Genomic DNA, 27,658 nt, shown 5'->3' on the forward strand with positions numbered 1-27,658 from the left:
TTCTGGAACAATTCCTGGAACAACTTCCGTGAGGATTCCCAGAAATTCTTCCGTGAGAATTTCGAGAGACACTTCGGGAAGATTTCCCGTAGGCACTAGCAGGAAATTTCCGGAGAACATTTTGAAACAGTTCCCAGAAAATCTTCCGGAAGAATCTCCGTAGGAACTCTTGGAGGAAGAATGACTGTGGTATTTCTAGAAGACGAATTTCCGGAACAAATTCTCAAAAATGCCTCCAGAAGAACTCCTAAAATTTCAAATTCGAATTTCAAAAGAAGCTTCTGGAAGAGATCGCAAAGCAACTTCTATAAAAGTTTCCAAATGGGCTCCTAGAAGAAACGCCGCAGGGAGGGACTTTTGGAAGAGTACCCGAAGCAAATTGCAGAAGCATTTCTTGAAGAATTGCCAGAAGAACTATCACAGGAATTCCCGGAGAAAATCCTAGAAGCATGGAAGAACTGCTTGGCAAGTGGAACTCGTTAAGGAAATCCAGACTGGAGGAAGAAGCAGTGGAACTCCAAGAGAAATTCCTAAAGGAATTACGAGATGAATTCTCAGTGGAACTCCTGAGCGAGTTCCCAGTGAAACTTCCCAGATGGAACTCCAGTAATTCCCAGAGGAACTTCTAGAGGAATTTTCTGTACAAAGCCTAGAAGAGCTCCCAGTGAAACTCAGACGAAACATCAGAAATACTTATTTCCTGGCGAAATGTCTGGAGTATTTGACGATGGAATTCCTAATGGAACTTTAATTGAAACTCCTGAATAATTTCCCAGTGCGCAACTCCTAGTGGGTTTCCCAGTGGAACTCCTTCAGCATTTTTTGGTGGAGCTCCTTGAGACACGCTTTCCTGGAGGAGATTTCATAAGAATTCCCAGATATTCTACCGTGAGAGTTTCCAGTGAAACTTCGGAAAGATTTCACGGAATAGTTCCCGAAAGATCTTCCGCAAAAATCTGCGGGAGAATTTCTGGAAGAATATGCGGAGGAACTTCTGGAAGAATTACTGTAGTATTTCTAGATGAATTTCTGGAATAAGTAACAAAGATCCTTTCGAAAGAACTCTAGGAAGAATTTACTAAGAAGCTTCTGGAAGAGATCACGAAGGAGTTTTCACAAAAGTTACAAAAAAAAACTCCTAGAAGTTCTCGAAGAATTAACAGAGGAATTCTTACAGGATTTTTCCGGAGGACATCTTAGACTGCTTGAGCAATTCTCAGCGGAACTCCTTAAGGTAATTCAGATTGAATACCTAGAGGAGCAACGGACCTCCAAGAGGAATTCCCAAAGGAACTTCCAGAGGAATTTCCAGTGAAACTTTTCAGATAGAAATGCAGGAATTCCCGGTGGAACTCCTAGAGGAATTTTCTGTAGAAATCCTAGAGGAAACATTCACGAGACGCGACGCTAGACAAGGCACGACACTTATGGTTATTACAATCGATTGTAATCGATTGTAATGATGTTCCAACTGGAGGACTTTACAATGGAACTAATGGAACTCCTAGAGGCATTCTCAGTGGAAATCCTGGAGAAACTCCCAGGTGCTAGAGAAATTCCAAGTGAAACTTCTAAAGATATTCCAGTGGATCTGCCAGAGAAATTCCCGGAGGATTTTTTACAGGACCTTCCAGAGGAATTCACGGTGGACCTGCTGGAGGAGTCCCCTCAAATTCTTCCATTTGCAATTGATCTTTGACAAGACATACGTATTTTAGAAATCAAAACAAACAACGGTGGAACCGAGCGGAATTTTGTGTTTTTTTTTTTTGCGATATCTTCAAGATATTTTGTGCACCAACGTACAGATTCATGATTATGACAGGGATTGCATTTGGAAGGGACAATTTACTGCTGGCAAAAGTCTTCACCGACTCATATTCCTTCTAGAATTTTCGTAAGGACTCCGCCTTGAGTTCTACTACCGGTAACAATTAGTCTATGAATTTCGTCGGCTGGTTGGGTTAGTATGGCCAGAAAGAACAGGCAATTGAGCTAAAACATATTTCCCGTAAAAGTTATGTTAAAACTCAAATCAAAATAAGTTGAAGAAAGTGTTGTAAGAAAATGCATAGAGCGCATTATTGGTTATTTCATCCGTGATGTTCATCTGGCTAACAAGCCTTTTCATGTGAACCAACATGCTTACCAATCTGGAGAGTCCACTACTGTGACGCTCATCTAACGGTTACTCAATTTAGATGTACCTTTCCTGGTTAGAGAAAAAGCATTGGAATTTGTGGTCAACGTCATGGCAAAGTTAGTCACATCTCATCCTTCTTAGGATTCTTATTTTATCTGCCCCAGTAACTTCTAATTCACATACTCGCCGCAAGTCATTTCGCTGAAGTAGTTTCCCAAGGGTGAATCCACGGCATGGTCCGACGAGGACGCGTAGGACGGCGATTCGTAGTACGAAGGATGGAAGCTTGTGCCAATCTGCAGGTTGAAGGCCGTCGTCGTCGTCGTCGTCGTCGCCGAGGCCGTTTCGTAGGGATCTCCTGGTCCCGTTGGTTCCCATGGTTGCGGACTCAGGGTACTGTCCACATCGGGCGAATCCATCATCATCATCGACGACGGATGGGGAAGTTGATGATGCGGGTGTGGGTGTGGATGTGGGTGCGGATGGTGATGATGACTGGGTGGTTGTAGCTGTCCATCGGGATGCAGCTCGTTAGGGCCGGGGCTGGCGCTGTTGAAGAACACTTCGGAAAATCTGCCAATTTCCGTTGAACCGAATGCCTGCTGGAAGCCGGGGAGTGGTGTAACGTTCTAAAAATATAAATTACAGGGGAATAACATTAGCAGGGAAACTAGGCAAACATTTTCGCAAAGTGGCAAATATTAACGGAGCAGTATTTTCGAAATCGTGAACTATCTACTAGCTTATTTTTCATTATTTATCCAATAAACTGGCCCGGATTTGTGCCCGAGGCCGGAGTGGATGAGTTGGCCCTTCAAAGCGATGAGCATTTTTTTTGTTGTTTCTGAACAATACTTAAGTAATGTGAAACATGAAGTTGAAGTGTAGTAGTAACCAATATTTTTTTGTGGAGGGCCCCAAAATGTGGTAGAGGCATTTCAGGGGGTCCCAAGAGGTTTCAAGGGGTATCAGGAGATCTTAGGGGCGTTTTAAGGTGATTTCATGTGGGTTCAAGGGGTTGTCAGGGGTGATTAAGGTTAAAGAGGGTTCCAGGATGTAGCAGGTGGTCTCATTGGCGTTTAAGGGGATCTTAAGAGTCTTAGGGGAGTTTCAGGGGCTTTCATGAGCGTTCCGAGGAGGTGCAGGGAGTACCAGGAGAACAAGGAATTCCTATGGGGTTTCAGGGAGTATCAGATGGTCTGAGGGGAATTTCAGAGGGGGTCTCTGGGGCGTCTCAGAGGGTGTCAGGATTGCTTTACGTAGTCTCAAGGGGACATCTGGTGATCTCAGAGGCGTTTCGGGAGGTTTCAGGGGGTACCAAAAGATCTCAGATGCGTTTAAAGGAAGTCCCTGGGAGTTTCTGGGGGTACAAGATGATCTCAGGGTCGTCTCAGAGGGTCTTAGGGGCGTTTCATAGGGTCTCAGAGGTCCCATGTGGTCTCATGGGCTTTTCAGGGTGTTTCAAGAGCGCTTCAAAGTGTTTCACAGTATTTCAGGGGGTTTGCAGGGGATCTGAGGCGTTTAAGTCCCAGAGGTTCTATGTGGTCTCAAAGGCGCTTTAAGCTGTTTCAGAGGGTTATACAATACAATATTCATGACGAATATCAATTGGCATTTTTGAAGGTAAATGACGTTCACCTTAAATATTAGAGGTTTTTTCGCGACTTTTTTGTAGGACTGATCTAACCGTACAAGTTTATCATACATCATATTTTAAGGTTCAGCTTCTGAAATGAGCTGTAGGTGTTTGAATCTTGATAAGTCAAAATAACATTTTTAGCACTGCTCTGGGGCACTTCAGGGAGTCTTAGAGACAATTCTTGTGGTCTCACGAGCGGCTACGAAGGTCTGAAGGGCGTTTCAGGGGATCCTAAATACACACTGAGTTTGCACAGCCGGGCTCGGGAAATTAAACTGAGTGCGTAGAAGGTTTCCAGGGCGTTCTAGGGAATCTGGGTGCTTCTAGGGTTTCTAGGATGTCCTTGGGTGCTTCAAGAGCGTTTCATGGGTCCCAGGAGCGTTTCAGGGAGTCCCGTGGGTTTTCGAGGGGTTCTTGGGGTTTTTTGGGAGTCTCTTGAGCGCTTCAGGAGGTCTCAGAGGGTTTCATAGGGTCTTAGGGGTGTTTCAGGGTAGCTAAGATGGTTTCCTGAAGGTTTCCAGGGAGTTCCAGGCACTTCAGAGGGTGTCAGTGGCATTTCAGAGGTTTTATAGAGGTATGGGCGACCTGGAGGTCTTAGTAGCGCTTAATGGGTCTCAAAGGGCACCTGGAGATCTCAGAGGCGTTTCAGGGAATCTTAGAGAGCTTCGGAGGGGCTCCAGGGAGTCTCTGGGACGTTTCAGGGAGTTCCAGGGGCGTTCCAGGGGCTTCCAGGGAGACTCCAGGGGTTGTTTTAGGGGGTCTCAGAGGCGTTTCATGGAGTTCCTGAGGGGTCCTTTCAGAGTCTGAGGGGTTTCAAGGGGGTCTAGCGGGTTTCAGGTTCAGGAGTTCCCGGTGGTCTCTGAGGCACTTCAGGGCAGCTCAGAGACGTTTTATGGAGGCTCATGGCCTTTTCTGGGCTTTCAGGGGGTAACTGGAAGTCTCGGGGGCGTTTTAGGTGATTTCATGGAGTACTTGCAGGTGTCAAGGGCCTTCCGGGAATTTTAAAAAGTTATAGGGAATTCTCGATGGTCTTTGGGTCGTTCCAGGGGGTTTCGAAGGCGTTCTAGGGTTCTCGAGGCGTTCCAGGTGGAACTACCTGGAACCCCTGAAACTAACTGTTACGCTTCTGAAATGTCTTGAAACGTTCCTGAAACCTTTGCTATACTATTAAAACGCCTCTGGAATCCCCTGAACAATCTAAAAGGCCCCTGAGACCCTATGAAGCGCCTTGAAACGCCCTTGAAACCACATGAAACATCCTCAAAAGGCTAATGAGGGCCCTACAGAAAAATCCCTAAAAATCCTTGAAACATCCCTAAAATGCTTTGAAACGGCCCTGAAACCTCCATAAACCCATTGAAAAGTTCTTGAAATATCCGTAATCTATATGTAATGCACCGCCTTTAAAAGGCTACAGAAACTCCCTTAAACGCCCTTGTGAACCCATTAAAAAGCCACTGAAATACTATCAAACGTCCCTGAAATCTCTCGGAACGCTTTTAAAACGTACCTGAAATTCCCTGAAACTCTCTGAAATGCCTTGAATCGCTTCTGAAACTCCTTGTAACACTCTTTAACCTTTTGGAGCTACATTACCTCTTTTTAGGCACCACCAGCCCATGACATTAACAGAGGTTCCAGTGTTTCCTCCAATTTTATAATCAAGACAGTGCTTCAAATTTCCATATCTGCCACCGTCGGATAACCGGCAAAAACATACAATCGGTGCGATAGGAATCGATACGGTTATAAATAGGCTCCGCCGCATGTTACGTCTCCCCTATCCAGCTATTTCCCACTACATAGGTATTTACTGCCTGCCGATATTCTATAATGACGACGTGCTTACCCTGTCTGCCCCCGCGGCAGGTGTCGATGACGATGAGTTGTTACCAGGGTCACCGGATTTGGCCGGCGTCGTCGTCGATTGCTGTTTATCGTGTTCCGCTGCGGTCCGGTGTTTTGCCGATTGTTTTTTCGATCGCTTCGGTGGACTGGCACCGGTTCCTGCTGCACCACCGGCCGGCGAATTACTGGCTCGGAGGGGGCCCGCACTTCGGCCAGGGGATGCATGTCGGCTGGCAGGGGAGTTGGTGGCACCGTCCCGGTCGTAGTTATCACACTGCAGTTTTGGGTGGGGGATCCGGAAAAGAGAAGGAAAGAGATGGAATCGAAGAATGTGTTAGATAGGTGTTTTCGAGAAAATCAAGTAACATTTTAGGTTCTGTTCTGCTTATTTGGAGATTTTCGTAACAAATTTGATAAAACATCCAATGAAACTGATTCAAACATCAAAACGTTTTCATAACCTCGTTAAGAACATTTTCCGGCTAAATGGACCTATCTTGAAGAGGTTTTGCAAACCGTATTGAGATTAGCAATCAAACCTGCTGAACTGATGTAACAATCTCCCTAGCCTACCCAAGTAACAATTCCATTGCACTAAGGGCCAGGATCGCAATTTAGCGGGACAAAATTAATTACTCCGAAAAAAGCATTTCCGATTCCGACACGTGATGTCTTCGACAAAGTTTTTTTTATGTAATGCATCAATTGTCAAGAAATTAGTAGATCGCAACTGATTCGCATAGGTGGCGCCACCATCTAACTTTTAAGTTTTACGTCCTAGAGATTTTGCGTCTTCGGCAAAGTTGTTCATTTTGACAAAATAAACAGCTCTTCCTTAGACGTCAAAATTCCACAGCCCACAGTTTCAAAGTTATTTAGCTGGTATTTTGGCGTTTTTACGTAAAATCATGTGAATTTATAGGTTGTATACCATTTCACCGAAAACCATTTCGCGAAATTTTTTTTCGCGGTGTAACATTTCGCGGAATGCACCATTTCGCCGAATACAATTTCGCGGAACAACTTTTCGCGGAATGTACTGTTTCGCGGAATACCATTTCGCGGAATTTCATACTTTGCAATAACACATTATTTTCTCTGCTAAACTTTACTAGCTCCATCACCGATTCATGCGCAATCATAATCACCTCAGCTCTACGGTTGTACTAATTGATGTTAAATCTGTTACTTTTCTGAACAAAAATTTACCTGCTTTGATTCGTAGGCTGTCCTTGAGAGTTCTGAACGTCAGGCCAAAAGCCATTCGGCCGAATATCTTTAGGTTGAATGGAAATGAGGCCAAATATACATTAGGCGCAATGAACAACAAGCCATCGTTGTCATATAAGTTATACTTTCAAGCGCTTATATTGCTAACTCTTTCAGAGTTTTTCTCTTCCTTAAAATAAGTCTGTTCTTTCCAGTAACGTTGTTGATTGGTGACTGAATTGTCAAATTTTTCATCATTTACCTTCTTCTCTTCAAAGGCTGTTTATGTGATATGTAGTTTTTAATGATCAAATTGATATCTCTATAGGAGATTTGACCTTCTTTTGATAATAGGCTGTTCTTTCAAGTTTACTGTTAAAAATGTTGGCTAGTGACTAAACTACTAACTTATCTGAGATTTTTCATTCTGTCAAAAATGGGCTGATCTTTAGAGTAACACCACAGACAAACAGACGTATCACTTAGAACAAAATGCGATAAAAATCATCGTCACGAAAACATAATCGCCCAATGCTAATTACGCTGTGGTTCGCAAACCCACTGAGTAGATGGCGGTAGTCAGCAAACGTCAAACAGGAGTAAAACAGATGCAAGCGCCATGAGCAAGCGATTGCGAACTACAGAATATTTGAATAATCCGTTCAAAAGGGAAACGATGGGAAGTGAGTAGAGTGAGACGCCTGTTTGTCTGTGGTAACACTGCTGGTGAGTTTCTTGGTGGCCAGGCTGCTGACGTTAGAGATTTATCCTTCTTTAAAACAAGGGCTGTTCGTTCAAGTTGCACTGGAGTTATCTATTGCGCGCAAACCCCAAAATTTTATTTCCACCTTTGGGTTTCCGCGTCGAAGACCCAGCGCCAGATTCGGCAACAAAGAGAGCTGACAGCAGTCGCCGGGCAGTTGGCAATCCTGATATTTGACGGTAATCGCTCGTTAGTAATGGGAGAGTCACGTAAATAGAGCTTTTCGCTGAAAATGCATGTGTATTGAGTTATTGTTGACCGATTTTCTGCTGTGTTCGTGTGAAATTCAGCGTTTTCATGTATCGCGTAAGCCTTCGCTGGAAGAAAACGTCATGTTGCTTAGCGAAGCAAGGAAAATTTTCAGTGAAAAAAGCAATATTGGCGGTCTTATTGCTAACTCTGTGGGGGATAATATGTTCTTTAGATCTTTCGAGGCCCATTATCTTATTGATTTTACATCTATTCAGCCCAATGATTGTTCGGCCCAACATCCATTCAGTGTAATCTCCTTCGACCTAATGACCCAGAATCATAATTCAGGAACTGAATCTGCTTATCAGCTTCCACACTTTCACCTTTATCGATTGAATGCATTGTAATTAGCATAGCATAGCATAGCCGACCGTACACATCCTGAGGTGGCTGTCGATAGAGACGTTTAATGCGCCAGAAAAGTTGCCTGGGATTTGACAAACCTTTCATTTAACGAACTCTCGACACCTGGCCAGGTCCTTACGATCAGCGGGGACGGGGAGGAAATGTTGATTAGATATCTACTCAGAATATGCCCACTTCATAGATATCTGGAGTTGGAAATTGGATAGGGTTTAATGGGGTGCTTTCCTTGGCGAGAAAGCGTACGAGAAATTGTCATGTTGACACATGTTAACCAAAAAATTTTACTTACAAGTGTGTGATATAAATCAAAGCAAATCAGAAAGATCTCACCGGTTTGTCTGATGATCGTCAAACATCATGACGAGCCAGAGTTTCCGGAATCCACTTGATCTTCCACAATAAATCTTCAATCAATCCTACAGTCAACTCTCGCACTGTTACTGTAAGCTTCTTGCTGTGTATCCCCAGCTCAACAAAATAGGAATTCCAAACTCGATTCTAATTATCCGATATATTCTCCTTTACAGTATTCAGCCGAATTGAAGTTTCGTCGTACAAAAATAAAAATTCACGAGAACGAAAAACACGGTGACCCTTTATCGATTGAATGCATTGTAATTATGCCAAAATGATGCTATTTGTAAACAGTGTGATCGCGTAACCCTTAGGCCAAGTAGCACTCCTTAGTGATAACTTTACCAAATTTCTCTTTTATTTATTGTTTGTATGTTCTAACTAACTCAAACTGTTGTAATAGATATTAGAAAAAATCTTATTTTTGTATCACAGGTTTTTCCATCTTTCAAACAAATGCTGTTCTTAACAGATATGCTGTTATGTTCAATACGAAACTTTTCCTTCTTCTGGTCAAAACTGTTCTTTCATAAATTGTATGCATTATACTTATTTTGGCATAACTGCCAAATTAATATTATGCTACAAAAATGAATTTTTGATATGAGATATTCCATCTTTCATGTGCTGATTTGAATTTTGAATCTCATCATGATGTTGTCTCTCGATAAGTTAAATTGTTTGCTCTTATAAACTATTTTCCGTGAAACGGTACATTCCGCCAAATGGTTTTCGGCGAAACGGTGCATTCCGCGAAATGGTTCATTCCGCCAAATGTCATTCCGCGAAATGTTATACCGCGAAAAGGAATTCCGCGAAATGGTTTTCGGCGAAATGTTATACAATCTTTATAGGTTGTATACCATTTCACCGAAAACCATTTCGCGAAATTTTTTTTCGCGGTGTAACATTTCGCGGAATGCACCATTTCGCCGAATACAATTTCGCGGAACAACTTTTCGCGGAATGTACTGTTTCGCGGAATACCATTTCGCGGAATTTCATACTTTGCAATAACACATTATTTTCTCTGCTAAACTTTACTAGCTCCATCACCGATTCATGCGCAATCATAATCACCTCAGCTCTACGGTTGTACTAATTGATGTTAAATCTGTTACTTTTCTGAACAAAAATTTACCTGCTTTGATTCGTAGGCTGTCCTTGAGAGTTCTGAACGTCAGGCCAAAAGCCATTCGGCCGAATATCTTTAGGTTGAATGGAAATGAGGCCAAATATACATTAGGCGCAATGAACAACAAGCCATCGTTGTCATATAAGTTATACTTTCAAGCGCTTATATTGCTAACTCTTTCAGAGTTTTTCTCTTCCTTAAAATAAGTCTGTTCTTTCCAGTAACGTTGTTGATTGGTGACTGAATTGTCAAATTTTTCATCATTTACCTTCTTCTCTTCAAAGGCTGTTTATGTGATATGTAGTTTTTAATGATCAAATTGATATCTCTATAGGAGATTTGACCTTCTTTTGATAATAGGCTGTTCTTTCAAGTTTACTGTTAAAAATGTTGGCTAGTGACTAAACTACTAACTTATCTGAGATTTTTCATTCTGTCAAAAATGGGCTGATCTTTAGAGTAACACCACAGACAAACAGACGTATCACTTAGAACAAAATGCGATAAAAATCATCGTCACGAAAACATAATCGCCCAATGCTAATTACGCTGTGGTTCGCAAACCCACTGAGTAGATGGCGGTAGTCAGCAAACGTCAAACAGGAGTAAAACAGATGCAAGCGCCATGAGCAAGCGATTGCGAACTACAGAATATTTGAATAATCCGTTCAAAAGGGAAACGATGGGAAGTGAGTAGAGTGAGACGCCTGTTTGTCTGTGGTAACACTGCTGGTGAGTTTCTTGGTGGCCAGGCTGCTGACGTTAGAGATTTATCCTTCTTTAAAACAAGGGCTGTTCGTTCAAGTTGCACTGGAGTTATCTATTGCGCGCAAACCCCAAAATTTTATTTCCACCTTTGGGTTTCCGCGTCGAAGACCCAGCGCCAGATTCGGCAACAAAGAGAGCTGACAGCAGTCGCCGGGCAGTTGGCAATCCTGATATTTGACGGTAATCACTCGTTAGTAATGGGAGAGTCACGTAAATAGAGCTTTTCGCTGAAAATGCATGTGTATTGAGTTATTGTTGACCGATTTTCTGCTGTGTTCGTGTGAAATTCAGCGTTTTCATGTATCGCGTAAGCCTTCGCTGGAAGAAAACGTCATGTTGCTTAGCGAAGCAAGGAAAATTTTCAGTGAAAAAAGCAATATTGGCGGTCTTATTGCTAACTCTGTGGGGGATAATATGTTCTTTAGATCTTTCGAGGCCCATTATCTTATTGATTTTACATCTATTCAGCCCAATGATTGTTCGGCCCAACATCCATTCAGTGTAATCTCCTTCGACCTAATGACCCAGAATCATAATTCAGGAACTGAATCTGCTTATCAGCTTCCACACTTTCACCTTTATCGATTGAATGCATTGTAATTAGCATAGCATAGCATAGCCGACCGTACACATCCTGAGGTGGCTGTCGATAGAGACGTTTAATGCGCCAGAAAAGTTGCCTGGGATTTGACAAACCTTTCATTTAACGAACTCTCGACACCTGGCCAGGTCCTTACGATCAGCGGGGACGGGGAGGAAATGTTGATTAGATATCTACTCAGAATATGCCCACTTCATAGATATCTGGAGTTGGAAATTGGATAGGGTTTAATGGGGTGCTTTCCTTGGCGAGAAAGCGTACGAGAAATTGTCATGTTGACACATGTTAACCAAAAAATTTTACTTACAAGTGTGTGATATAAATCAAAGCAAATCAGAAAGATCTCACCGGTTTGTCTGATGATCGTCAAACATCATGACGAGCCAGAGTTTCCGGAATCCACTTGATCTTCCACAATAAATCTTCAATCAATCCTACAGTCAACTCTCGCACTGTTACTGTAAGCTTCTTGCTGTGTATCCCCAGCTCAACAAAATAGGAATTCCAAACTCGATTCTAATTATCCGATATATTCTCCTTTACAGTATTCAGCCGAATTGAAGTTTCGTCGTACAAAAATAAAAATTCACGAGAACGAAAAACACGGTGACCCTTTATCGATTGAATGCATTGTAATTATGCCAAAATGATGCTATTTGTAAACAGTGTGATCGCGTAACCCTTAGGCCAAGTAGCACTCCTTAGTGATAACTTTACCAAATTTCTCTTTTATTTATTGTTTGTATGTTCTAACTAACTCAAACTGTTGTAATAGATATTAGAAAAAATCTTATTTTTGTATCACAGGTTTTTCCATCTTTCAAACAAATGCTGTTCTTAACAGATATGCTGTTATGTTCAATACGAAACTTTTCCTTCTTCTGGTCAAAACTGTTCTTTCATAAATTGTATGCATTATACTTATTTTGGCATAACTGCCAAATTAATATTATGCTACAAAAATGAATTTTTGATATGAGATATTCCATCTTTCATGTGCTGATTTGAATTTTGAATCTCATCATGATGTTGTCTCTCGATAAGTTAAATTGTTTGCTCTTATAAACTATTTTCCGTGAAACGGTACATTCCGCCAAATGGTTTTCGGCGAAACGGTGCATTCCGCGAAATGGTTCATTCCGCCAAATGTCATTCCGCGAAATGTTATACCGCGAAAAGGAATTCCGCGAAATGGTTTTCGGCGAAATGTTATACAATCGAATTTATATATTTAAAAATGCAGTGGGACCGCGCATAACTCGCGAACGAAACGTTAGTGAGGCAAAAACATGGGGTGATAATTAGATTTCTTGAATACAGATTTTTCATGCCAAGACAAAGTTTGCCGGGGGACAGCTACTTCAAAATATTTTCTGATGCAGATGAGTCAAACGAGTCAAATAATACTTTTCGTACAGAAGTTGGAGGCAAGGATGGGAACACTCACTTGGAAAGAGTTACACTCACTTGCAGTTTTCTCAACTTAGAAGCGTGCAATCAAGAAACGATGTATGGACGACTTTTACCTTGTGATTACGTCTAAAACTTTGCCAAATAGAGTAGGGGTCGCACACGCATACCGAAGTCGTGAGGGAGCTGCGAAGGCAACTCTCCACGAGGTGAATGCAACTTACACTCACCTCGTGGAGAGTCGCTTTCACAGCTCTGTCACGACCTTGGGATTCGTGTGTGACCCCTACTCTATTCGACAAAGTTTTAGACGAAATCACAAGGCAAAAGTCGCCCATATATCGCTTCTTGGTTGCACGCTTCTGAGCTGAGAAAATAGCAAGTGAATGTAACTCGTCGCAAGTGAGTGTTCCCATCCCTGGTTGGAGGAATATCAACATTAAAAATTGAAGAAAAAATTTAAAAAATCGTAAAAATGGTGTAATTTTCTAATTTTAATATCGCACAAATCGCAATAAATCGCAATCTGAAATTTTCAGCAAATACACATCAATACTAGGCAAACATACTGTCAAAAATTTGGAGACGTATATTTTGGTGTTTTTGAGATATTTGATTTTTTGTAATAGTATTAGTAGTGCCGGGTCCCGTAGCGTAGTGGCTACACGTTCACTTCATAAGTGGATGGTCATGGGTTCGATCCCAGCCCCGCACTTGCAATTTCCCTGACAGTAGCTGTCACCTGACCCTCTTCTGAGCATATGCTCTAACGGACCCGGAAACTTGGATATCGGCTAACGGCAACTCATAATGGACCTCAATCGGACTAGAAAAGGAACAAGAGCCACATATCAACATCCTCGTGCTCATCATTCTACCCATGGACAGGGTAGAAAAGTGACAGCAGCGCAACAGCAACCAGTTCGATATAGTAGAAACACAATAGAATACATTTAGGCGCTGTACAAAGTGTAAGTGCAGCCGCCAATTGGGATCGCTCACGCAGTGCCCTAGTGGACAAAAGAACTGTAAATTAAGTTAAATGGTTGAAGAATAAAAAAAACAGTATTAGTAAAGATGGTGCCAGCATCTAACTTTCGACGATGATACTATACAGAACTGTTTTCTTCGAGAACGTTGTTTGTTTTGATAGACAACTCTTTCATAGACGTCAAAATTCCACGGCAGAATTAGGGCAGTGCATAAGGAGTTCTTGAAGGAATTTAATTTATGGATGGATTCCGGAATAAATCCGTGCATGACCTCCTAAAGGACCTCTTGGAGATAATTGGGAAAATATTTCTGGATCACTGCAATTTCAATACAAACTTCTGAAGTAATTCCACACAGAAATCTTTCAAGTAATTACAAACAAACCAAAAAAAACAGCAGGAATTCTTGGAGGAATCCCCGAAGAAATTCTTGGGTGCATCCTTGCAAAAGTTGAAATTTCTGAAGGAACCGCAGAAGATTTCCCGAGAGGAATTTTCGGAGGAATCACAAGAGGAATTCCTGGAGTGATCCCTGGAGGATTTTTTTGGAGGAATCCCTGGTGAATTTTCTGGAAGAATCCCAGAAGTAATTCCTGGAGGATTTTTTTAAAGTAATTCTTGGTGGAATTCCAGGAGTAATCCCTGGAGAAATCCATGGAAGAATCCTTTGAGGAATCCATGGAGGAATCTCTGAAGAATTCCGCAGAGAAATCTCCGGAGAATTTCCTGGTGAAATCCTTTAAAGAATTTCTGGAGAAATCCCTGGAAGAATTCCTGGAAGAATCTCTGAATGAATTGCGGGAGAAATCTGTAGAGGAATTCTGGGAGGAATTCATGAAGATTTTTTTTGAAGATAATCCTTGAGGAATTCCTGGAGGAATACCTGCAGGAGTTTCTGGAGGAATACCAGCAGAAATGTCTGGAGGAATTTCTGAAGGAATACTTGGTGGATTTTCTGGTGGGAAAGCCCCTGAAGGATTTCCTAAGGCATAAATTGCGAAATATCTGAAGGTATTCCTGGAGGAATGCTAGAAGGAGGTCCCGGAGGATTTCCTGGAGAAATTCCCGAAGGATTTCCTGAGAAATTCCGTGGTGGAATTCCAGAAGAAATCCCTGGATGAATTTGTGAACAATCCGTAGGGAATTTAGGGAGGAATTCCTGGAGAAGTTTGTGAAGAAAATTCCTAGAAAAAAATCTGAAGGAATCCTTGGAGGAATTCATTGAGAAATTCCTGGAAGAAAGAAGAAAACTCATAGGAACTACTAGAAGAACTTATGAAGAAATTTCTGGTGAAATTGCTGAAGGAATTCATGGATGAATTCGTGTAGATATTTCTAGGGTATTTCCTGGATAAATTCTTGTAGGAGTTGCTGACGGACTCCCCGTATGACTGAAGGAATTCCTAGGTCGATTCCTGTAGGATTTCTTGGAGAAATTCCTGAAGTGGTTTTCCAGGTGTAATTCTTGAAGCAATGCCTGGAGGAATGCCTGCAGAAATCCTTAGAGAAATCCCTGGAGCGATTCCTGAATTCCTGATCTCGCATGGAGAGATTTCTCGAGAGAAATTCTTAGAGGAATTCCTGGAGGGATCTCTGAAGGAATCCCTGAAGAACTCCCTGTAAGAATATTACTGTTAGTATTCCAGGAGGAATTCCTTGAAGAATCATTGGAGCCATTCCAGGAGGAATCCCTGGAGAATATCCTCAAGAAATTTCAGGAGAAATTCTTGGAGGAGTTCCTGAAGGTATATCTAGAGGGATCTCTGCAGGACTTCCCTGAGTAGTTCTTGGAGGAATCCCTAGAGCAACTACTGGAAGAATCCTTGGAGGAAGTTCTGCAAATATCTCTAGAGGAATTCCGAAGGAATCCCAGCAGGAATTTCCGAAGAATTTCCAAGAGAAGTTCCTGAAGAAATTACAGCAGGAAGTACTGAAGAAATTGTAGAAGGAATTCTTAAAATTTTTTGAAGAAATCCCAAGAGTTCATGAAGAAGGAATAAATGTAGCAATTCCTGAAGAAATCCCAGGAGAATCCCGGAAGTAATCCCGATAGGAATAACTAAGGGAAACTAACCAATTCCTGAAGAAATTCCTGGATGAATATCTGGAGGAACTCCTGTAAGAATTCCAGGAAGATTTCCTGAGGGAATCCCGAGAGGGGTCCCTAAAAGAATCCATGAAAGAATTTGAAAAAAAAAACCGTGGAGCTGTTCCTGAGAGAATCCTATATGGAAACTCCGAGTAAAACGCTGGAGGAACTCCTGAACGAATTAACAACTGGAGGAATTCCTGAAACAAAAAATAATCAGGAGGAATTCTGGAAGTTATCTCATAAGGAATTCCTTAGGAAATCCCAGAAGGGATTTCTGAACGAATTCCTCGAAGACATTCTGTAGGAATGCCTGAAAAAATCATCTGAACAAATCCATGTCAGTAGTAATTTCTGGAAGAGTTATTGAAAGTATCCTTGGATGATCTTCTAAAGAGCTTTTTGCATAAAATTTAAATTGAACTCCTTGATTATTTTTTGAAAAACCACCAGTAAAGTTTTCTGAAAGAATTCTTGGATGAAACTCCTGCAGAAATACTTCGAATGATTTAGGATGAAAATATTGGAACAATAACTAACGAAATTCTTGAAGGATTATATGGAGAAATCTCTGAAAAATTCTATAGGAATACCCACAGAAACACCTAACAGGATCTCTGGTGAAATTCTTTAGGGAATCCCTGGAAAAATTCCTATAAGAATCCTTAAACAATCACTAGAGGAACTTTTAAAGATATTCCATGAGAAACTCCCGGAGGAATGTCTGGTGAAATCCATAGCGGAATTCTTTAAGGAAACTATAGAAATCCATGATGGAATAACTGAAATAAGCGACGGGAAAATTCCTGGAGGAATTCTTCGTTGCATTCGTGTATGACGTTTGATTGAATTGAATACTAGTGAAAATTCGTAAATAATGAGCTTCTCCACGCCAGCAGCATACCCAGGTAGTAGTTCGCTGCTGTACAAACGTTTCTCCAACTATTTTAAATCAGCCTTCATTTGAACAGAAGTTGAACACAAGAGGTACAGTCCTTTATTAAGCTCCTAAACATCTAATTTTGGTGATTTTATTCAACCTTTAGCTGATTTGAGGTTCATTGGAAAGCTGATTTAAGGCTTAATATGCGCTCAATCACGAGACATGGACCATGCTCGAGGAGGACCTGCAAGTACTCGGAGTTTTTGAGCGACGCGTGCTAAGGATGATCTTCGGCGGTGTGCAGGAGAACGGTGTGTGGCGGAGAAGGATGAACCACGAGCTCGCTGCACTTTACGGTGAACCCAGCATCCAGAAGGTGGCCAAAGCCGGAAGGATACGGTGGGCAGGGCAAGTTGCAAGAATGCCGGACAACAACCCTGCAAAGCTGATTTTTGCAACTGATCCGGTTGGCACAAGAAGGCGTGGAGCGCAGAGAGCATGATGGGTTTACGAGGTGGGGCGTGACTTGGCGAGCATCGGGCGCGACCGAGGATGGAGAGCGGCAGCCACGAACCGTGTATTATGGAGAAATATTGTTGATCCAGTTTTATCTTGAATTTGATGTAATACTAAATAAATGAATGAATGCGCTCAATTAGTAATCAATGAAATTTAATAATTGTGAAAAAATAAAATAAAAATACTTTCATGAGCATATTTTTACCAATAGCTGCGTCTATTTCCAGAACAGATATTAAGGAATGTATAAATTAATCTGTCGGAATACTGGGAATTTAACTCAAACCTCTTGATTTATGGTCCCTCACCTTAGCACCTACACCACACACAATTGTATACATATGCTCGAAAACAAGAGCATTACTTGTTGTGTCTGAATAGTCAACAACATAAGTTGGAATAAGTCTGTATTTAGGCTGAAGAAGCGATGTGGACTTCACGAAAACCATGCTTGGGTCAGCTGTCAAAAATTATTTGATTAAAGGTTGAACAATAGATGATAAATTCTGCATATTGGTGTTTGTTTTGTATTGATGATTAAAGAGGTTGAACGAGCCATACTTCAGATCAATATTCAGCTGTCATTGTGTTCAGCCAATGACAGCATTAACCAGCTATTGTTCAGCTAATACTCTCACTGTTCAGTATTCATTGTTACTTGGGTATGGTTCTGAAAAGTCCTCTTCTACCCATACCGGAACCGGTTTTGGCACATCCGAAAAATTTGGCAAGTTGTTTTTGTATTCCATGAATAAAAATCACAAAATTTAGCCATTCAACGACACTTGTTATTTAGTAAAATTCTGTTATTCGATTGAAATGATGCTCGTGGAGAAATTCTTGGTGAAATTTTTTGAGGACCCCTCAAATTTATGCGCCCGCGGCCGTAAACCCACTGCTCCATTCCTCCTAAATCTGGCCCTGTTTCGAGCTGACATCATCTCCCATTCTTCTCTAATTTCGTTACTGCCATCATGTTTACAGAGCTTTACTAATGAAACGACAACAACAGCAAACCGGATACTAAACAGATAGGTACCTACTAAACATTCTTATCTTGTCAAAATTCGGCTCAAGCTTGCTGACCGAGATCAATTGTTTGGACCAGCAGTGATCAATGTTTTGGTCGGTCTTATCATCACAATTCTGGACTTTTTTTGATGTCTATGATTCCGTTGTTTTTATTTAGCCTATACAGATCAGAACTTACATAGATAATTGGACTATTACGTTGTTTACACGTTTAATTAAACTTTGAACAGAGAAATACAGGGTAGAGATGTATAGTATTAAATTGTAGTATACATCAATCATGTTTTTTTCGCTTCACTTCTTTTAAATGTGAATTCACTTTGGTTGACATTGACAGTTATCAAACATTGTTTGAATATTCAAATTTATGGACGATTTTTTGCAAAATCGGGTCAAGTGTATGTGAAAAGATTATGTGATAAATTATTCAAAGATTCAAGTAAAGTTACAGAAGAAGTTAGTTAAACTTTTAAATGTTAATTAGCTTATTTTCTTTTCTCTGCTGTAATGCCACAAAATGATTCCATATTAACTGTTTATAACTATAATGTGAATGAGTCCATTCGCTCAATGATGAATGTTTTTAATGAAGCATATCCTAATTTTGACTTCGGAATGCATGTGAATAGTCTTAGAATTAGTAAATAATTGAAGATTAATAGCGCCATCTGTTTGTGAAACATTTTGTTTCATACTTTTGTACATTCTTTTATTAGTAATACAATTTTCAGGTTTGACTTACAGCTTCTTGGAAGCAAAAACTATCCGAGGTAGGTATATAAAACATTGAATCGATTTAAATTTTATCTAATTTACAGTGCTTTTAGTGAACTGCGAAGTTAAAGTTGCCATTGTGATGTAGATGGTGTTGATTGGATCCCCGGTAATACAATACTTTCCAATCATGAATCACTTTTCCAATATTTTTTTTTCTTATTTTTGGTCTGTAGTAAACTTCCACTATAAGTGGTTCAACTCGGTAAACAACTTTGTATCAGTTGTTTTGACTGGGAATCTGTTTACGGAAGGTAATGATTCATCTGTAAGTATTACACAATGTCACCGGTAAGGTGCGTGCCCGATTGGTAAATTATCTATAAAAGGGCTACCCGGCACGATAGTAAGATTCAGTATAGTAATCGATAGTAAAACACTGTTGTTATCACTGCGAACGTTGAATCGAATTCTGGAATCGAACCTGACCTAAGGGCAATATGCGCTTCATCCTAATTGCCATACTATCGGTGGCTCTGTTTGCCATCGTTTTCGGTAGACCACGTATGTCGAGAACGTTTTAATATAAGTTTTTGAAGAAAGTTTTTATAAATTGACGTGTATTTTTCGGTTATGTAGATTGTTGCGACGAGAATAAGGTTTTCAATCAGTGCGGAACGGCTTGTCCGGAGATGTGCGAAACGCTGGAACACGAGGAACCCGAACCGTGTCCGGAGATTTGTGTGTCCGGATGTTTCTGTCGCGAAGGTTACGTTCTGGATTCGGACGAAAAATGCGTACTGCCGGAGGACTGCCCGAACAATGCCACTACCTATGCTTATTAGGAGGACTCTTCTGAAGTGTAGAAGTTGAAGTTTAAATCTAGTACATTTATTTGATATTGTGTGTCTCTTCTTCTTTTCGTTTTAAATACTAGTTTATTTGTGTATATGTCTTATAAACTATTAAATTTATTCATTATTCTTTTTATTTGTAAACTTCTGCGTGTGCTCAAGTATTTTTAGTTTTACTGTTTTAATAAAATTAAAAGTATTGTAGTTCTACCTGAATATGTTTTGATATTCTTCATTGTTTGTCTTATATGCCACTTTTTTTACAAGTCAATCTCAATTTTTAAGCAACTGAATCTTCAAGATTGATAATACCGAAAAATTACCAGACCGTTATGGTGTTTTCTCGGAAATCTATTCCTTGAAGTATGACGAGCGTAACAGTAGAAAAAAATCTATACACACCTTTCTCATAACTAGGTACCTAATCATAATGAAGCTCCTATCAGTCTACTATCTTCTCTGGGGTCCTCTAATCGGCTGCTATATAATTGCCTCATGAGATCTCATCTCATTCAGTACTCTTCCAACCGGCAATCAATATTATTCTTCGCAAGATAGCCAAACAAAACAAATCAATGCGATTCGCGTCCTTATCACCTGTGCACCTCGGTCTCACACTTATCGTGTTGACCATCGTCGTCGTTGGCGTTCAACCGGGTATATTACTACCGCAAATCTTTATCAGCCCAAAATCTTCATTGTCAATTTCCTTTTTTTAGCAGCAGCAAGGCAATGCCGTCAGAGGCACGAGATTTATAGGCAGTGTGGTACAGCATGCCCGGAAACGTGCGATTCGATCAAACTTGACGGTCCGATAATTTGCACCGCAAACTGCGTAAGCGGGTGTTTCTGCAAAAGCGGATACGTCAGGAATATGGATAATGGGCGATGCATTTTGCCGGAGAACTGTCCTTTAGTTGAAAAAGTGAGGGACATAAATGGTGATTTACCTATGAACTAATTAATAAAATGCTGTGTCGAATAACTCCTGAATTGAAGCAACAGTAATTATTAGCATTTATGATTTGGACAAAGATGCTCTAAATTTACTTCTTCTTTATTAATGAAAAGTATGAAGTATATGATTAACCCTAGGAGGATGCTGGGGTCAATATGACACTGACAGGCACGCTGAACGTGCACTATAGTGCATGCACCATCGTGGTGCGAAAAAACTACATCTTAGGAGGGTCAAAGGACCTAATTGATGTTCATTGATACGAAAATTAAAAAAAAAAACATTATTTACAATCAATAATAAGAATATAAAATAATCAGCACATGTAAAATATACAACTCTACGGATAAATATATGTACCATATGAAAAAAAAATGAGCGGGAAACTCTTTTTAGCACCCTTGGCCGTCCAAACTACCATTGGGGTCAGTCCTTGAAATCTACAGACGCGACAGTTAAGTGTTTTGCAATGAGCTGGAGAGGGCGAAAGTTTTTCACAAGTTGAAATTCACAAGTTCATCAGTTGAATGATTCTTCACCAATGAACCAATGTTGTGCATAGAAATAATAATGACGGGAACTATTGCAACGACGGCCAAGGGATGTTTATAGGGGAGAGCAAAGGTAGGTTACAGGTACGTTTTTGAGTGTTTCCGAAAGTCTCATGTGCGTTACTTGGGGTCCGAGTGGATCTTAAGGGGGTTTCGGAGTAATTTCAGGTAGCCTCAGAGCATTTGAGGCGTTACGGAGGAGTTTTCAGAGTTTTCGCAGCGTCTCAGATGCGTTACATGGGGCCCGGGGATTTTGGAAGCATTTCAGAATGTATCAGACCATTTTCGGCGTTACTTAAGCGTTACGAGAAGTTTTTTTTTGGGGGGAGGGGTGGGAGGTGTGTTTGGAGCTTCTCAGGTGCGTTACATGGGGTCCGAGAGGGTTTAAGGGGGATTTTGGAGGCATATCAGAGTATTTTCGGCGGGATTCAGAGGCGTTACTTAAGTGTTACGAGGAGCTCTCGGGGGGATCGGAGCCTCTCAGGTGCGTTTTTTGGGGTCAGTTTCAGACCATTTTCGGCGGAATTCAGAGACGTTACGGAAGCGTTACAGAAGCGTTACGGAAGAGTTTTCGGAGGGTTTGGAACTTCTCAGGTGCATTACAAGGGGTCCAAGGGGGTTCTGGGGGATTTTGGAGGTATTTCAGGACGTTTCAGAGCCTTCTCAGCGGTATTCAGAGGCGTTACTTAAGTGTTACGAGGAGTTTTCGGTGGTTTCAGAGTGTTACATGGGGTACGAGAGGGTTTCCTGAGCAGGATAAAATAGCTGAAGAATACCAAACTCAGGCATGGAAAATCGAATACCTACATCCTGAATGAGGTATTAAGAGGTATTAAGGTATGGTAAAGTAATAAACAACCCTGCACAAGAGGTAAAATACCTAAAATAATAACTGGTGTGTATTATGTGCATAACACGTGAATAATGTCATCAGGTATGGTAATACCTAAATAATAATCGGCGATTTTCCATACAAATAGTCATTTTTCCATAATTGAATAATACCTCAAGTAGTCCTCAACACCAAACCAATTATTCGTTGAGGAATTTTAAGAATACATACAAAATACGAAAATAAGTTATTTTCAATACCTGGATAACCAACCAATACTTTGTCTTGGTATGATACCTCACTTTGGTATCCTGCGGTTATTTGTCAGTTATTCGTTCCTGCTCGGGTTAAGGGGGATTTTGGAGGCATTTCAGGACGTTGCAGAGCATTTTTGGCGAAATTCAGAGGCGTTACTTAAGCGCTACGAGGATTTTTCGGGGGTGTCGAAGCCTCTCAGGGGCATTACATGGGATCCCCGGGGGGTTTCAGGGGGATTTTGGAGGCAATTCAGGAAGTTTCAGATTATTTTCAGCGGGATTAAAAGGCGTTACTTAAGCGTTACTATAGCAGAGCTAAATGATTGTAGTCTGTTCTTAACAGTGGTTGGAAACTAACTATCTTTATTAAACAAATTATTACATAAGTCATCTTCTCAAGGCTTACTGTGACTTCTCCAATAGTTACGAGGAGGGTTCGGGGGCTCGAAGCCTCTCAGGTGCGTTTCATGGGATCCGAGAACGTTTAAGGGGGAATTTGGAGGCATTTCAGGAAGTTTCAAAGTATTTTCGGCGGGATTCAGAGGCGTCACGGACGAGTTTTCGGGGGTTTCAGACCGACTCAGGTGCGTTACATGGGGTCGTGGGTGTTTCAGGGGGATCTTGTAGGCATTCTAGGAAGTTTCAAAGAATTTTATAGACCCCATTACAATATCTTTCAAAACGCCCCTGAAATATCCTTTGATTTTAAGATTGTCTTGAAACCCCTTGATACGACCCTGACCTAAAATGCCTTGAAACGCGCTTGAAATCATCATAATCAATTTGAAATGAATCTGAAACCCCTTTGGACGCCTTTAATAGGGTCCATAAACCCTCTGAAACGGAACAGAAAACCCCTTGAAACGCCCCTGAAATGCTATCAAACGTCCTCAAAACCTCTAGGAACGCCCTTAAAATATTCCTGAAACTCTCTTAAATGACTCTGAAATAACTTAAAACGCTTTACAAACCTTTTGCAACGCCCTTCAAGGGTTCCTGAGATCCCTTGAATTTCCCTTAAAGCCCCTTGAAACACCCCTGAAACCCACTAAATACTATTGAAATACCCCTTAGTTCTCCGTAATCAACAATACATAAATGCTTCAAAAGTATTTTAAAAATTGGCACTTTTTGAATATTGTACCGACTTTTCGAAACCTCTAAGCAGAATACCCTCATCGAATGAGTGTAATCAGTTTCGTACCTTCTAATTCCGCCCTAATTGCTTATCCTTTGACAGATACGCGTATTTCGACTACCACTTGTAATCTTCCTCATTGGATAACTGACACTGAAGAAGATTACAAGTGGTAGTTGAAATACGCGTATCTGTCAAAGGATAAGCAATTAGGGCAGAATTAAAAGGTACGAAACTGATGACACTCATTCGAAGACTTTGGAAAAAGTTATGGTGGATTGACATTTTGGAGCTTCAATTTGTACCAATGATGCACATAAATACTTATGTAGGTTGATAAACAGTCAAAATTTGAGAATATTTGATGAAAAGTTGATGATGGCAGAGTTGGCAATTGAACATCATACCTTTTGCTAACAAAGCGAACAAGTTGTCTAAAAACACGAGAAACTTTTGATTTTGAGAATTTTGTAGTAGATTTTTTTCAGAAAACTATTTCACGATATTTGAGGCACATTGTTATGAGCGGTCATTAACCCTTCAGCGCGCGCGCTGTTGTAAAAAGTACAACACTGCCAAAAAACCTCGCTTTTCGTATACAGCGCGAGCGTGGTGCAGTTTCGGATGCTTGATAGCGCGCGTCCTGAAAGGTTAAGACTAAGAGGGAATGGCGGTATTGAGACAAGACTGAAAAAAGCATTGATGTGATGATACTACTGCAGGAATCGAAAGCGGGTTGAATTCTGAAAAACTGTCGATTCTATGAAAACTTTGTTTCTCTCTCTGGCACTGAGTTATTTGCCATCGCAACAAGCAGCTTATCAACATCCAAGGTCATCACAACTTCTGCTGGAACAGTGTTTTCGGCAGATTTGTATTTCTCGTTATAACAAACTTTGAGTTCAACAGGTTTTAGGAAACACCTTATGACGATGGGAACAAAACTGCCAAAAATGTCGAAAGTTTCGCTTTGTAACCAAACGTAATACAATTTGTAAGATTCTGTGGAATACTTTTAACGTGGTAGAATGGATAGAACACAAGACTATCACGCCAAGGATCTGTGATCGAATTCCACTTCCGACTATCCTAGCGTTACATATCTTGTAGAAACAAAACAATAAACCCAGAAATCATACATTTTTGTAACTTTGCATTCCTTGCAAATATTTTGAAATACAACCTGGACTTTTCTTTAAATTAGTTCTTAAAGTTTCTTTGTTATTTTTTTAATTTTCGTTTAACTTTTTACTTATTTATTGATTAAATTTTATGATTTATAATAGTATTTAATTATTTATCCCTTTATACTATAACATTCTTACTACTTTGATATTAATATCTTTTTGTCTCAACTTTGCTTTTTAATGTTTGTGATCAAGTTGAAAGTAATTCATTGTTGAACTATGGCACACATTTCAATCCAAATTGCCTTGTGGAGAGCGGCAGCCGCAGTCCGATAATTATGTCATAATTTGTTTATAATGTGTTATCATGGATGTGATACGGAGCAAATAAATAAATGTAACGTATGTTTAAGTATGTTTGTTTTGGTTTTTAAGAATACTTTAAATACTGATAATGCTGAAAAATGAATAAGTCGTTGTGAAGTTCGCCGATGATTTTTTTCCTTGAGTGATGGGAAATATAAACCAGAAAAAAATTACTGCAATGTTAACGACACATAGGAAAGGTAACTTTTTTATTCTTAACCACTTAATCAAATTTGAAACAACGAATGTACTTGCATCTGTACACAAATTTAGCAAGTAAGAATATACCGTCCCTACACAGTTATGGATCACACACAGTTACGGATCACTTTGATGTTCAAAGTCGAATATCTTGCTCAAAACATATATTTCGGCACGAAATTCATTTTTGTAGCATGATCCTATTTGTTTTCTGAGATAAAAAGTCATTTACAAGAGTCCAAATTAGAAATAAAATGTATTTTAATGCAACGATAGTGTTGTCCTCTCACATCTGCCAGTAAACAGCCGATTTCCATAAGAAGCTACTCCTGCAGCGGTAAGCTCCAAAAGTGTCGACATCCATCAATTTTGATATAAAAATCGCTCGTACACGTTGGATAAGATATGTATGTATCTATTAAAAGAAGTTTTGTTTCATTCTGGGATTCAAATACTAAAATAATGTGACTTTCAGCAGTGATCCATAATGTGACCCAAAAACTGATCGTTTGACGCTATTATGGATCACTTTAAACAAATATAGATTTTTGTTCCACTCAATGCTCTTGATACAATATGCTAACCTTAAAGTCTCAAAAGTATCATTAAAAACATGTTAGCTTGAAACCCAGGTGTCTTGAAACACAGAGTGGTAATTATAACACTTAAAATGGAGAGCATCACAGAACCCTAGTGGCGCACCTCTATCGAAGTAAATGGATTCGGAACTTTTTATTGTTTTCTCTTTATTCCTGTTGTAAAATCGGGTACTCCATCAGTAAAATAATGAATACACTGCTTAGTTTAGCCTTGCAAACGCAAATTTATTATTAGAGTTGGAATTTTGAGTAATTTTGCACTGATCCATAATATGGCAAAAATTGATCCATAATATGTGGGACTCTGTGAAGCTGATCCATAATAGGGCATTTTGTAAACAGTGAAATATTCCTTTTTTTACGCGGAAATGACTTGCGATTATACTTCAAATGGATCGGTAATGAAAAGTTCGAATCAAAACGTAGCCAACGGTGCTTTCAAAGTCGTAGTTTTTGTTTTCTTTTATTATTAATTGAATTTTGAAGGTCAAAAATACCACTAAGTGATCCATGACTGTGTACCCACGGTATTTGTTTTTTGTTAGTTGTTAGATGATTATAAACTTGCTATTTTTTTTTAAATTCTTCACCACTTAACCTAATTTACAGCTATTTTGTTCACTAGGGCTTCCAATTGGCAGCTGCACTTACACTTCGTACAGCGCCTAATTGTACTCTATTCTAATTCTACTATATCGAACTGGTTGCCTTTGCGCTTTGGCTTGACGTTCGCATTGGAACTTGGCCTGACTCTCCTCAATTTAGTGTTCTTAGAGCACTTCCACAGTTATTAATTGAAGGTCTTTCTTTGCCTGCCATTGCATGAATTTGTACATTGTGTGGCAAGTTCAATGATACACTATGTCTAGGGAGTCGAGAAAATTTTCCCGACCGGAACGGGAATTGAACCGGCTGTCTCCGCATTGATACCCTGTCCAGGGTAGAACGATGAGCACGAGGAGCTCTAGTTCCTTTTCCAGTTCGATTGAGGGTCCATTATAAGCTGCCGTTAGCCGTTCTCCATAAACACTTAAAACTGCCAAACAAGAAAATTTAATATGGATGGAAGCAATATCAACTAACATAACAAACATTAGAAAAAAGTAAACAACACTGGAAAAAGTAAACATTTTCAATAAATTTCAATGGCTCACAGAATTGAAACGGTTTCGGTCCCGTGTATTGGACCTTTTTCAAGAGATGAGCAGTCGACCGTCTCTCGTTATGCGGTTCGTGGATGCAGTTTGAGAGATGAAGCTTCTTGTAATGCCATTTATCATTGAACAGAGAAATTTTTCTTAAAATTTGTTGGGACAACTTGCACTGCTCACTACAGATCACAGCGAGTGACATACATCTAACAAAACAAAAAAAAATGGCTAATTTTGTTACCACCACTCTCTTTTGTCCAGGTAATATTAAAATTAATTATGGGAGACTCCAGACTTACTATGCGAAGTTCAATCGAATGCCAAAAAAAACCTTGAAAAACGACTAACAGCATATGTGTATTAGTGGGTACCGTAGTCCGGGGTAACACTGTTAATTTTTCATCTTTAGCGATCCTTAGCGATTCCTGAGAACAAGCAAAAGCTGTACATTTACGTTTCATATTTTCAAAATAAGTACTGTTTTGTTAATAAGTCTTGGGTTTTTACCTTTTTTTTACTAGGCAGCTTCAAATATTTAATCATTTATATAAGCTTCCTAGTGATATTTTTAGTTTTACTGGTTTGAAGCAACATTGGACATCCTAGAAACCATGTTTATTTGGGATAAACATACCATTGATAGCTAAATTTGAGATAGCTTATTTCTGAGTTGATGACTAAATTTTTAAAAACTTTTTGGATCTATTCGACAATTAAAGTTCTCAAAATCGTGGATAACGCCTCATAAGGAACATTTTGAAGACCAATTAATATCTTGAGGAGGTTTTAAGAATCGCCATAAAACCTACCCAAGTAACAACGGTGCTGAAGCCTTATTGCATGCAGACGTACGGTGTATTTAGAGCAATCATTACTTTACATGCAAACTTAAGGTTGATTTAAAGTG

General features: G+C 40.1%; 2 protein-coding genes across 2 annotated transcripts in view; one reads left to right on the plus strand and one right to left on the minus strand.

The window, feature by feature from the left end:
- Positions 1–163: 163 nt before the first annotated feature.
- LOC109400761 (protein hairless) overlaps positions 164–27,658 on the minus strand; it is a 125,063-nt gene continuing 97,568 nt past the window's right edge. Inside the window, exons 4-5 of the mRNA XM_029878974.2 lie at positions 5,632–5,904; positions 164–2,772 (exon numbers count right to left, since the gene is read on the minus strand). Coding sequence (XP_029734834.2) covers positions 2,314–2,772; positions 5,632–5,904 — 732 coding nt within the window. The 3' untranslated portion in view covers positions 164–2,313. The remainder of the gene's footprint in view (positions 2,773–5,631; positions 5,905–27,658) is intronic.
- On the plus strand, positions 19,123–19,787 carry LOC109400762 (cysteine-rich venom protein 6-like). Its single transcript, XM_019673262.3, has 2 exons — positions 19,123–19,281; positions 19,357–19,787. Exons 1-2 carry the CDS (start codon positions 19,218–19,220, stop codon positions 19,560–19,562), a joined length of 270 nt encoding a protein of 89 aa, XP_019528807.3. The 5' UTR covers positions 19,123–19,217; the 3' UTR covers positions 19,563–19,787.

The sequence above is a fragment of the Aedes albopictus genome, chromosome 2 (genome assembly GCF_035046485.1).
Source record: "Aedes albopictus strain Foshan chromosome 2, AalbF5, whole genome shotgun sequence".
In the NCBI taxonomy this organism is placed as follows: domain Eukaryota; kingdom Metazoa; phylum Arthropoda; class Insecta; order Diptera; family Culicidae; genus Aedes; species Aedes albopictus.

Excerpts from the sequence above, each read along its gene's own strand:
- LOC109400762 (XM_019673262.3), top strand. The coding sequence starts at position 19,218 with ATGCGCTTCATCCTAATTGCCATACTATCGGTGGCTCTGTTTGCCATC. Across the intron at positions 19,282-19,356 it reads CATCGTTTTCGGTAGACCAC|ATTGTTGCGACGAGAATAAG; the intron begins GTATGTCGAGAA and ends TCGGTTATGTAG.